The sequence below is a fragment of the Fusarium pseudograminearum genome, chromosome 2, assembly GCF_000303195.2.
Source record: "Fusarium pseudograminearum CS3096 chromosome 2, whole genome shotgun sequence".
Lineage (NCBI taxonomy): Eukaryota > Fungi > Ascomycota > Sordariomycetes > Hypocreales > Nectriaceae > Fusarium > Fusarium pseudograminearum.
This window is the reverse complement of record NC_031952.1, coordinates 801,544-813,872: the sequence shown is the minus strand read 5'-3', so window position 1 is coordinate 813,872 and position 12,329 is coordinate 801,544. Positions and strand designations below refer to the sequence as shown.

At 48.5% G+C, this 12,329-nt stretch overlaps 6 protein-coding genes across 6 annotated transcripts, besides 1 other annotated feature; 3 read left to right on the top strand and 3 right to left on the bottom strand.

Annotated features, from left to right (window-relative positions):
• Positions 1–535: 535 nt before the first annotated feature.
• On the top strand, positions 536–1,632 carry FPSE_09554 (uncharacterized protein; the record flags this gene model as incomplete). Its single annotated transcript, XM_009262671.1, has 3 exons — positions 536–799; positions 849–991; positions 1,044–1,632. 3 exons carry the CDS (start codon positions 536–538, stop codon positions 1,630–1,632), a joined length of 996 nt encoding a protein of 331 aa, XP_009260946.1.
• Positions 1,633–1,800: 168 nt separating this feature from the next.
• On the bottom strand, positions 1,801–2,059 carry FPSE_09555 (uncharacterized protein; the record flags this gene model as incomplete). The annotated part of the gene is made up of 2 exons (XM_009262672.1): positions 1,801–1,999; positions 2,049–2,059. 2 exons carry the CDS (start codon positions 2,057–2,059, stop codon positions 1,801–1,803), a joined length of 210 nt encoding a protein of 69 aa, XP_009260947.1.
• A 760-nt stretch (positions 2,060–2,819) lies between these two features.
• HYD1 lies at positions 2,820–3,734 on the bottom strand (the record flags this gene model as incomplete). Its single annotated transcript, XM_009262673.1, has 1 exon — positions 2,820–3,734. One exon carries the CDS (start codon positions 3,732–3,734, stop codon positions 2,820–2,822), a length of 915 nt encoding a protein of 304 aa, XP_009260948.1.
• Positions 3,735–5,535: 1,801 nt separating this feature from the next.
• Positions 5,536–5,579: a microsatellite.
• Positions 5,580–5,594: 15 nt separating this feature from the next.
• Positions 5,595–6,948, top strand: FPSE_09557 (uncharacterized protein; the record flags this gene model as incomplete). The annotated part of the gene is made up of 2 exons (XM_009262674.1): positions 5,595–6,203; positions 6,256–6,948. The coding sequence occupies 2 exons, from the start codon at positions 5,595–5,597 to the stop codon at positions 6,946–6,948; spliced, it is 1,302 nt and encodes a 433-aa protein (XP_009260949.1).
• Positions 6,949–7,215: 267 nt separating this feature from the next.
• On the top strand, positions 7,216–8,492 carry FPSE_09558 (uncharacterized protein; the record flags this gene model as incomplete). Its single annotated transcript, XM_009262675.1, has 3 exons — positions 7,216–7,253; positions 7,311–7,717; positions 7,768–8,492. The coding sequence occupies 3 exons, from the start codon at positions 7,216–7,218 to the stop codon at positions 8,490–8,492; spliced, it is 1,170 nt and encodes a 389-aa protein (XP_009260950.1).
• A 506-nt stretch (positions 8,493–8,998) lies between these two features.
• FPSE_09559 (uncharacterized protein) lies at positions 8,999–12,285 on the bottom strand (the record flags this gene model as incomplete). The annotated part of the gene is made up of 7 exons (XM_009262676.1): positions 8,999–9,584; positions 9,636–10,498; positions 10,549–10,657; positions 10,706–11,249; positions 11,300–11,653; positions 11,704–12,073; positions 12,124–12,285. The coding sequence occupies 7 exons, from the start codon at positions 12,283–12,285 to the stop codon at positions 8,999–9,001; spliced, it is 2,988 nt and encodes a 995-aa protein (XP_009260951.1).
• Between the last annotated feature and the right edge of the window lie 44 nt (positions 12,286–12,329).

The following is a 12,329-nucleotide window of genomic DNA, read 5'->3' as shown; positions in this document are numbered from 1 at the left end:
GGCACGAGGTGAGTGAGATTTAACTAGATTTCCAGCCACATTACCGCTACTCCGTTAGCACTACGACGTAGCGAGTGCAACATCAGTCTAGACTGTACACCCGACGTTCTAGAGCTTCCAAGAAGAGGGGAACGGCAAGTTACTCGGATTTAAGAATGTCTCAATTGAGACTAGACGTTGATAAACAACCCTTCGTAGAGTATTAAAGTTGGACTTGACGACGGCAGAGTAAACTACCGGGAGTGAAGATTCTTGGAAGTAAGGTTAAAATTGCTCATCTTGCTATCACTCACTGATTATTGGTTGGTGATAGTCCTTGGGTACCGTTAGCCCAACTTGGTTCATCAGCCCTGCAAATGACGAGCTCTCGCCCTTCAAGTACCACTATTACCAGAAGCGGTTAAATCCATCGGCCAAACCCCGATCATCGACCGGAAGACTCCATCCGACGACGGTCTACTTATGTGTCTCAACTGTTAGGTTAGTCTTTCCGTGACCGAACAAAAAAGCTTGATTCAACAACAAGTTAACCATCATGTCTTCGGAACCGCTGTATCCCGCTTATCTGCCCACCCGCTCTGACGGGTACATGGCGCCCGTGCCGGTTCCCCTCTTTGACGCGGACGAGCCTGGTCTGAGGGCTGACGCCGCTAAGACGAATCTGTTCAAGGGCGGGCGCGTTGAGAATATCACGCCGCGTGTTGGGACGGAGATTCGAGGTGTGCAGATTAGTCAGTTGGATCAGAAGGGGTTGGATGAGTTGGCTTTGTTGGCTGCTGAGAGGGGAGTTGTAGTTTTTGTGAGTTTTGATGAGTATATCTGAGGGAGATTGAACTAATTGTGAGTAGAGAGACCAAGATTTTAAAGACATTGGGTTTGATAAGCAAAAAGAGATTGTGAGGCATTATGGACCGCTTCATCAACATCCGACTATGGGATATCCAAAGGGTACTGGGCCTGAGTTTCATGTTGTTTACGCAGATGAAAAGTCGTGAGTTAGGCATGTATCCCCATGACTGCCCATCCATTAACACAAGGCGTAGCGGGAACCTGAGAAAACTGCTTGGCCCACGAACAACATACGATCTCTGGCATGTTGACCAAACCTTTACACCCAACGTCCCATCAACCAGTTTCTTCTGGGTTCTCGAGATCCCCTCATCGGGCGGCGGCGACACAGCATTCACATCTCTCACAGCAGCATACGAAGCCCTCTCGCCCGCTTTCAGACAAACCCTAAGAAACCTCAAACTTCATCACACATCCGCTTCAGAAGGCGAGGTCAAACGCGTAGGTCAAGAACGTGCGTTGGCAGAAGCAATCAACACGACGCATCCGCTAGTCATCAAACACCCGGTCACAGGCAAGCCTTCACTTTTCGTCAACCCTACGATTGCGCGACAAGTAGAAGGTTTTCTACCTGAGGAGTCAGATCATTTGCTGTCGTTTCTTAAAAATCATATTCGCAGTTTGGATTTTAGCTGTAGAGTGAAGTGGGAGACGGGGATGGTTGTGGTCTGGGATCAAAGGACGGTGGCGCATTCAGCGGTGCCGGATTTCCAGGATAATGAGAGGAGGCATATGGTGAGGATCATTCCTTATGGGTCGCAGCCACAGCCTGCCTTCCAGTAGCGAGACAGGTCTATCGTGTATAATGAAAAGATTTCTAACGGGAGTGGTAAGCTGAACTAGGATATGGAGGCACGTCAAATCAGATGTAATTGCTATTACAGGCTAATATACAGACAGTTCCACCTTTGGTATAACTGCTAATTTACATATAATACAATTTCGTCTCTCTCAGTTGCGATTCGCAGTTGTCCAGCGATACGCAGGATCAATGAGGTGATTCTCAACGTCAACCACTGGCATTCCACCAAGTGTAGAGCGACTCGCTGTACTGTCGACAGATCGACGATTATCCGATCGTTCATTCATGACTTGGTTGTATCTCCTGTTTGCGGGAGACAGGGCGCTCAGAGAAAAGCGACGCTTGGAGCTGGATATTCGTGAGTGGTTGGTCTGAGTAGAGCTAAGTAAAGACATACTTGGGAGCCATATTATTCGTTTGGAAGAGTAGTTGTTGGAGTTTATAATGGTTCTTATAAGATTCTTTGAGATAGTCCAAGTTACTTGTGTTAATTTCCCATCGTTGGGAGTGAGCATGGGTTTATATAGATCTAAATGACGATGATCAGTACTAAGCCAAGACGCCATCGTTTCATTGATCAATATCATCACGGAGACATATTGTCAATCGAATTACCTCATATAGTTCATCACTACCCTAAAGGTACCATCACCGCCACTGACACTTCATGTAGACACTCACGTCAGTGACATCAGCGTAGTCCAGTAGAAAACACACACATCGACCGCGCCGCAGAGATGACGATAGTCAGTGTGGAAGCAGATTTATCCAGATATATAACCGCCCAATCATAACCATATGTCTCAGAAGGCTCTGCTCTAGGGGTCCTGGGGTTGTAGATCATTGCGTCTTGATCGTCTTTACCTTTTGATAAGCTTTCGTCCATTGGGACCCTGAAAATCACAAATGCTACCCAAGTGCGTCAGGAGGTGTAATCTTTCGGGACTATGGGGAAACGAATTGGCAAATACTCTTGCTGTGCCGCTTGTGGCTGTATATACTGCACTTTCTCGAGACTTTTGTGAATCAATGTCAAGTGGCGACTTGGCCATCATTTGCTTGACACGACCTGGGGCAGGTTTCATTTCGCAATATCTACACCATCATCCAAAACATGATAACTCAGCGCTGATGGTAGCATTTAAGGACTTCTCACGAAACACAAACGTCATCTCTCCAGTATCTCCTTCATCTCCACCACAAACTCATCGACCTTTGTGATCAAGCTCATATGACTCTCCCCCTTCAAAACCCTCAACTCCGCCTGAGGTATCAACTCAACAGCCTTCTCACTCACCCTCAGCGGAACATTAATATCCTGATCGCCATGCCAAAGTATCATCTCGCCCTTTTTAACTTTGACATCCTCCAACTTGAAACCCCAATCACTCCCAAACAATCTCGCTTCCCATGCCGTCGCATACCCACCTTGTTTCATAGCCTCCCTTGTAGATCGTAGAAGAGATCGCCTCAAATCAGGATGATTCGTCCAGATTTCTGCATCGCTCGGTGATCTCGCGGTCATATCCTTATCCATCATATCCTCCAATTTCTCCGGATGTGCCGTGTCGCGCGCCGTGGTCCCTAGTAATTTATCTACCAGCCATCCCAGAGGGCCAGTGGCATACGGCGCGATATTGAACATGATACGAGTCATGGCAAGCATTCCCTGTGTTGAAAATGACAGGGGCATGCATCCAGCTACCGTGCCTATACCAACGAGTCTTTCACGAGGTATTTCTTTCAGACACGCGATTGCATACGGACCACCGCCCGAGACTCCAAGGATGGTGAAGCGCTGTACTGAGAGAAGATCTGCCAGTTCGAGGATATCTTTGGGATAGTCGAGAATGGATCTGTTGTCTTGGAATGTCGAGTCGCTGTATCCTGGCCGTGAAGGCGCAACGACGCGTAGACCGTTCTTAAGAGCCGCGCTGTGTGTCAGGTAGCCTTCGTGATGGGACCCTGGGAAACCGTGGAAGTAAAACATTGCAGGTGCAGCGGGATTATCCGTGCCGTAAATCGTGTAGGCCACGTTTCTTCCGTCCGCCAAAGTGACGATCTTATCTTGAGGGTCTTCCATATCGGGCCTACTAAATCACAGAAGTATGTTGTATGACAGAATAAGGGAAGCTTCAATTGATTCCATGTCAGATTGTGGTCACGTGTAGTCCCGAGTGGGATGCTACGCAGACACTATCGGGAATAAAATAAATGGATCATGCCACATGGGTTTACGGCAAGCCGTTGTGGTGTTTATTTCGTAGCTGTTAACTCCAGAGATCAACAGTTCTATGTCCTAAGCATAGTCCGGCGCAATTTATTTTTTTATTCACAAAATTAATTTGATTAATTTTCAATTATTCATCATCAAATAACTTCCATAACCAAGTCCTAGCTTGTGCTGACTCTGGAAGGTGACTTATCGTGACCTTTAAGCTTGCGATTGGCAGTACAGGGTAGCTTACCGCGCAATAATCACCATTCCTCTATGTTGTTGAATTAAACATGGGATGATCTCTTCGATGCGATACAGAGCCGCTAATGTCTGGACCTGAGTCACGAATCGATTCTTCACAAGCCAATGCAACTTCCAACCTTTTGCAATTCGCTACCGGAATGATGGGATACTCTCCGTTAGCGAAATACCATCATTGTAACAAGGAAACTTGCTCAGCATCTACGGTGCGCATACATCAACCGAAATGAGTAAGGTAGCAAATCAAATCGGATCTTTTCTAGCATAGTATCTTCACCCTCCAATCTGGCCATTCCGTCATACGTTCCTGTTCTGGAGGGTCATGGGACAGCATAGATGCCACAATCGGAAGCATGTGAATACATTCCGGCAGAACCATCGGAGTTATCCTCGATATCAGGCCAATAATGAACGTATAATGTTCCATCCGATCTTCTTTGGCAAGCGGCAACCCATGCAAACGAGAGGCTCAGCCGGCTATTCTGCTCCACGGCAGAAGACACTTCCCCGCAAGGAACAACCTTGTCAGTCTCAGGCACAGCTGCAAAATGTAAGCCATCCAAGACATTGTAGATGAGATCCTGTACATATGCTTAAAACTAGTACATGCGCTTGCAGTGTCTGACTATTCCACCTTGACTCAGTATTAACGGCCCTTCTTTTCTCGGTTGGAATACATTTCCCTTCTTTCCGTCCACGTAATCTTACTTGGCAACTAAACTAAATCATCACGATGCCTATTACACGGTTCTTCTCCGGAGCCCGTAGCATTCGTCGGTCCGCATGGCCGGGGCCACTAGGACAGAGCCGTACATGATATCCGCTCCCCTTTCGATAGTTGATCACGCTCCCGCCAAGGATCCCTAGTAAATCAATGGTAGGTGGGAAAATGTGGATTAAACCGGCAATGACAGGGGTTTATGAAACTCGCTCCCTTTTTCAGGTCCCAATATTTGCAGCCAGGGTTGACGGCCCGAACTCCGCACTTCTTGTTCATTGCAAAAAACTCCCAAGTTTTTTGCATCTCCACATTGTTTTGTCTAGATGCAGGGGTCAACACCCGCAATTCGTTACTCCGGAACTCGGTAGATGTTCCCTTTGAGATGGGGGACCTGGGGGACGAAATGTGACCTTGTTTCGAATCGGGACATCGGAGCGTACGGAGGTCTGGGGTTCTTGATTGGTTACGGAGGCATAATTCTCATGTTAATGAGGGATATGGCTTCAGCTTGATGGGCCTGATTCACCAAAAGTTGCCTGTTGAGCGCGGATCTCGACTTGGCTCTTTCGGATGGAGTCCTAAACTGGCCGACCCCTATCTGTACCATGTAGACGAGGTATGATCGTGAACTGTCAGAAAATATAGATATAAACCGAGTCGACGATGCGTCCAAATATCTTGTTTCTCACCACACTCAGTCACTCACTACTCAGACTCTCACTCACTCATAGCTCCTGCCCAACATGAAGTTCACTCCTCTTCTCCTCTCAACTCTTCTCGCCAACACGGTCGTTGGTCAGACTCCTGACAAGACCCAGGAGAAGCACCCCAAGATCGAGACATACCGCTGCACCAAGGCAAAGGGCTGCAAGAAGGCGACAAACTACATCGTCGCCGATGCAGAGCTTCACGGCATCAGCCAGGCCAACGGCCAGAGCTGCGGTAACTGGGGTGAAGCCGCCAACAAGACGGCCTGCCCCGACGAGGCAACATGTGCCAAGAACTGCAAGCTCTCTGGTATGAACGAGGCTGCGTACAAGGCCAAGGGTATCAGCACCTCTGGTAACGCTCTCCGTCTGGAGATGCTGCGCAACGGCCAGTCTGTTTCTCCCCGTGTTTACCTCCTCGAGGAGAACAAGAACAAGTATGAGATGCTCAAGCTTACCGGCGCTGAGTTCTCTTTCGATGTTGAGACTCAAAAGCTTCCTTGTGGTATGAACGGTGCTCTGTACCTTTCTGAGATGCCTGCCGATGGTGGAAAGAGCACGAGCAAGTACAGCAAGGTTGGTGCTGCTCAGGGTGGTGGATACTGTGATGCTCAGTGCTATGTCACACCCTTCATCAACGGAGTGGTAAGTTTGTTCTGAAAATGTTGTTAATAAACTCAACTGACATAATTGTTAGGGTAACATCAAGGGCAAGGGTGTCTGCTGTAACGAGATGGACATCTGGGAGGCCAACTCTCGCGCCACCCACATTGCTCCTCACCCCTGCAGTGTCCCTGGTCTTTATGGCTGCACAGGTGCCGAATGCCAGAAAGATGGTATCTGCGACAAGGCTGGCTGCGGCTGGAACCACAACCGCAACGGCGTTCCTGAGTTTTACGGACGAGGCAAGAACTTCAAGGTCGACACGACCCGCAAGTTCACAGTTGTTTCGTCATTCCCCGCCGACAAGAGTGGCAAGCTCACAGAGATGCACCGCCACTACATCCAGGACGGCAAGGTGATCAAGAGCGCCGTCGTCACCCTCCCCGGACCTCCCAAGGTTACCGGTAACATCATCACCGACAACTACTGCAAGGCCTCGCACGCAGACGACTACATCCGTCTCGGCGGCACAGAGGAGATGGGCGATGCCATGACCCGCGGTATGGTTCTCGCCATGAGTGTCTGGTGGAGCGAGGGTGACTCCATGGAGTGGCTCGACGGACAGGGCGCTGGCGCTGGACCCTGCACCAAGGAGGAGGGACTTCCCAAGAACATTGTCAAGGTCGAGCCCAACCCTGAGGTTACGTTTAGCAACATCCGCATTGGCGAGATCGGGTCGACACACGCGGTGAAGATGCCTCGCGTGTATGGCGCTCACCGCCTGTAAAGTCCCACTTGTGGAGGATCCATCGATTGGAGCCAGAGGTTTGGGAATATGCAAAACAGTTGTCACTAGCCACTGACACGTGTTTGTCGGGCGGCGAAAAAAAACTCGCAGTTACAGGGGTGGTTGTTTCTTGTATATATTATATTATTCTCGAATATATTCAAACATTTTCAGTTACACAACAGAGTCAACTCTATTCTCATCTGACTTATTCTACACACATCGTGACTAATCTCTAGTGGCGTACACTAGTCGTGTCTTTCCCCAATGTACGGATTCTGGGCTCTAGAGCCCTCCAACATCAAGTAAGTCTTGCCTCTGTACGTCATTTCTCGGCTGTGGCTGACCCTCCCTCCCCCCAGCAAGAACAAAAGACAAAACGTCATGGGTCTTTTATCCTCTGAAGAACAAGAAATCCCCCGTTCTCTCCAACTCAGCCACTTGGAGCATCACATTCCAATGCCTCGCTCACTCTCCGCCATCTCAAATCTCGAGATTCGCGATCTGAATCGTGATCAGGTCCGCTTTTACCATCCTGGTTATTTGAAGCCTTTGAACCTGCTCTTTTGTCTGCCGCGCGTCGACTACGAACCCCTCCGAGGCGCTTGGGGAGTTCATTATCGCACTGCTCTTACTGCTTGTCAGATCATTGCGAATAATGCTTTTGGTACTGGCAGGTTGGCTAGAGATGAGCGGGGAAAGGATATAGTCGCCGATGATGATCAGATTTTGCTGAATCGGGATTACTGGTTCTTTATCGATGGTGAAGGTATATCACTCACTTTTCATGAGAAACAAACGAATACTGATCTCTTGCAGACCGATACCCTATTGTTCCCAGTTTCAGAGATTGGCAATTCCCTCATGATAAATTGCCAGACTGGTGGACCGCACCTGAGTGCGCAACCACTCTTCACAGCAAGCGATGCGCCGTCACAAACACAAGCTACGCATTTACATGGGCTCATTTGATTCCCCGAGATGAGCAGCAGTGGTTCAACAAGAACGGAATGGGTCTTTACGGCGGCGGCTCACACACCATCGACGACCCTCACAACATCCTCCCTCTCAAAGCCGATCTCTATGTCTGCTTTGATCAGAGCGTTTTCGCACTCATCCCCAAGGTCGCCAGGTCAGCAAACGGTGCCGAGACAAGCAACCAGTATGTGCTGCACGTTCTTGACGGTAGAGAAGCAGAGTTTGCAGCTTTGTACCAAAACCGCAATGTCGAAACACTTGCAGAGGGAAGCCGAGAATATCTCTTTGCCCGCTTCGCTTGGTCCATCTTTTCATTTCTCAAGCCTTTCCTTACATCTGGCGTTGGCCGTCGCGTCGTGCGATATCGCGTGCGCGCAGCAGATGAAGACGAAGAGGAAGAGCACTTGGTATCTGAGATGCAAAACATCTTTCTAGACTCTAGAAAGTTGGATCAACTGTATGGTGGTGTCAGAGGAAGACGCGCGCCGTCCCTTGAGGGTTCGTATGTGGATGTCGAGGATGAGTGGGATGATGAGAATCCTGGACGGAATGAGATGGAAGGATGACTCGATTATGACATGATTTATGCATGGGAATGAATACGGATTAGTTTGGGTTGGGATTATGAGCGTTTGGATTTTGGAAAATGGTCGGGAATTTGACAACAGATATTGTTTTGGTATATTGAATGAATTATGCTTTGCAATGAGTAGATATGAATTTTCTTCATTTCACAAGTTTCTATTCCTGGTTGTCTAATTTTCTGAGATACTTCACGGCTCAGCAATCGTTCGGTTAGTGTCGCCTTTGTAATCTCATGACATATTCTCAAAAGACCTTGATTGCAATCTAGGCAGGAAATGTGTGAGTTGTAAACAGCTAAGAAATTGCCAAGCTATCTTGATGGCCTCATCTCTTATTCACTCAAACCCAACTGTCATTCAGGCACCAAAGCCAGCGCATACTTGACTCGACGTGTTCAGGCCATGTGTTTGGAGGAAAAAGTACCCATGAGCTGGCAAGCATAAATCCTTGCACTAATAGCGGACCTCAATTATGCAGATCATCTGGTCTAATCCTTGCAAGTGTGTGTTCCATCCAAAACGCTACCAATCTCATCCAACTTTCTCTGCCAAGCGTCTGACTCAACTTTGATATCCTTCAACTGATCCTCATTCGGCCCCTCAGCGTCCACGAAGACATTCTCTCCTAGCGTCATTTTACCTTCATACAATTCATCGTCCAAGTCTTTGAGTAAATCTGGACCCTCGGCATCACTATCCTTTGGGTCTTTCCAGACAGAAACCTTGAATTTCTTGCCGCTGGAGAAGAAAAAGTCTTCGCCTAGATCCTTGTTTCGCTCGGCGAAGGGTTGCATTGAGGCTTCGGGGATTTCAACGAGACCGAGGATGAAACCTTGAGATAGGTTGCTGGTAACCGACGACGGGAGAGGCTGGTCAAATGTGACGTTGCTGGCAGAGAGGGAAATGTTGGGGGACTTGACCAGGGCGTGGGTGATGTGCAGTTCGTCTTCTGATCCGTAGAGGTAGAAGGGCATGAACTTGTCGGGATAATTGATGTCACGGTTGATCGAGTTTAGTGGACGACTCTTGATCATGGACTTGAGAGTGATGACGCCTTGCGCCTTCTCATACTCCCTGCAGATGGTCAGTACAGTTCTGGAAGTAGCGGAGGGGAGGGGAACATACTGCAAACCATTCTCATACAAGGTAACCGCCAACTGGGTTCCGTCTGGGATACCGCTGATGACATCGACAACAAACAGCTCGTCAGTCGTCTCTAGCATAAGAACAGTATCATGACTATCCTCCAAACTCTTCGCATAAAATTCCTTCAAGGTATCGTCGAGCTCGGCAGATAAAATGACCTGCTGTCTTCGAGTAACACTGTGGAACGAAGCTTGGAACACAAGATACAACTCGGGTGCATTGGGTGACCCTTGCACAAGGAACTGCAGTTTCTTGGCACCGGGGTCATTTCTCTCTCTGCACTTCTTGACCTCTTCTATGACGACGTTCTCCAAGTCGTGCATAATAGTCGAGATGAAATCCTTCTTTGTGGGGAAAGGACTCATGACGACGTTTCGGATGACAAACAGACTTTGGTCTGACTTGTGAACACCCATTCGCTCCATGAACTTGTGCGCGCATTTACCATAGTCTTCAGGTAGAAATTGAGTCGAGGTGAGATAGATGGGAATGGTGGATGGATCAGTGTTGGGAGATGTGATCGAAAGTCTGTCCACCACTCTCTTCATCAGATAATTCGCCTCTTCAAGATCAGTGTTCAAAACACCATCCTTATCTTTCCAATTGAAGGTGAAGCAGTTGATGTTGGTATCAGAGCCCAAGTCACGAATGATTTTCATGGCCTCCTTGGATTTGAAGATCTCGGTATCGGTTTTACCGATGATGAGATCGCGGATCTTCTTGCGCTCGTTCATCACAGATGTGGAGAGGAACTTTTTGTTGCCGTGATTCTCGGATGGAAGCATGTTGAAGGGGATGCAGGTGAAGTATTCGTTATCCATGGTTGCGTAGTGAGCTGAGATCTAGCTTTTGTCAGTGTTGGTCTGGCTAAATGAGATTCGGAGTAACTTACTCTCGCGCTGGTGAAGGTTGCTTCACCGAGGAGTTTACCGTAGCCTTGGTGGTTGAGGCCGATACTTTGGTTAGAGAACCATACTGACATGGCTGCAGCACCAGGCTTACTGGAAGAAAGTTAGTGAATGGTCGCTCAAGTGTACAAAAATACTTACCTGCCCTCAACACCATAAACACCAATGTTCTCCGCCGATCCCTGCGAAAGGTACGGCCCAGACCAAGTAACAAGGTGTCTCATCCTTCCATCACGATACACCAAGCTACCCGCGGGATACGGGATGTAACCAGCCTTGTGCGGATCAACAGTAATCGAGTCCGCCTCCGCCATAGCCTTGATATCCTCGACTGTCTTGGGATCTAAGTACCATTCCGGCTCAGGCTTTGTGTCAGTCTGCTCCTCGACGCTGTAACGTCTGTCAGGGATCAGCATTGTGGCAAAGTAACCACCCCAAGCAGCATCAGCATGTACGAGGAACGACAAACCGTGTTCATCTTGGAATTTCTTTCGCAGTTGGAGGACTTCAGTGAGTCTGTCGACGGCACCTTCTTCGGTAGAGCCGATGATGGCGACGACTGCGAAGACGGCGGTTTTAGTCTCGACGCATTTGTGGAGATGTTCTTCTAGGAGCTTGATATCCATCTGAGCGCTGTTGTTGACGTCTACTCCGACGACATTACCCGAGCCAAGACCAGTAATTGCTTTTACAAAATTAGCCAGTGTGACAGAAGTTGCAGCATGTCAAACTTACCAACACCCTTGGGCCATGAGTAATGACGAGTCTTGCTAACAAAGTACTTAATCGGTTCCTTGACTTTGAACTCTCTCTCCAGGACTTCACGACCGATGGTCTGGATGTTGAACTCATTGAGTGCACTCTCGAGAAACTTGCTCGTGATACCAAACTTCTTGTTGAGCTGATCAGGGAGATCCAGGATGACCTCGGAGCGAAGGTTGAGCAGATCCCATCCTTGAAGATCTTTGAAGAGCGTCTTTGTAGTCGCGTGGAAACACTGAGGTGCATAGAATCTGTCGGCGATGAATCGGAGCTTTCCGCGGCGGAGTGCAAGACAAAGACTGAGAGGGTAGAACTTGAGGTTTCGGGCTTAGTGTGTTAGCATGGATGTCATCTTATAGGAAATAGATAATACGTACCAACCCAAATGGACTCTAAATTGGCAATCGTTCCATCACAGGTAATATGTCCCCAAGAAAGAGGACTCTTCTGCGGATCAATATTGTACCCAAACAACTTGCAAAGCTGCTGCCCAACCCTTAATTCCACAAGCGTCGTCATAGGACTAGCCTCGAGAGCGACATTGTTGGGGTTATACAACATGGTCATGAAGTACCCGAGCAGGGACGACATGGTTAAGTCAGTGCACATGTGGGCCTCATAGCGAGGGGACCAGAACGGTGCCGAGTGTTCGCCAAGAAGCTGTGCTACCTTTTCGGTTGCTAGGCGGAGATCGGAGCGGGCTTTGAGGAATACTGGGGAGCGGCGGTACTCTTTGGAGATGAAGGCCTGGAAGATGTTAGCTGAGGAGGTGGAATGGAAGTAATGGGAGAGGGTACCTGGTCCTGAGGGTAGTAGCTTTGACGTGCGGCGAGGAGTTCATCAAGAATGGTATTGATGTTGGCTCGGAAGTCAGGCAGATTGGAGCCCTTGGGTCCGATGAAGTAGGCGTGGACTGCATCAAACTCCTCCTGTCGTACTTCCTTTTGGACTTCTGTCATAATGGGTAATTATCTCTTAGTAAGTGATGTGGTAGGTCTTTATA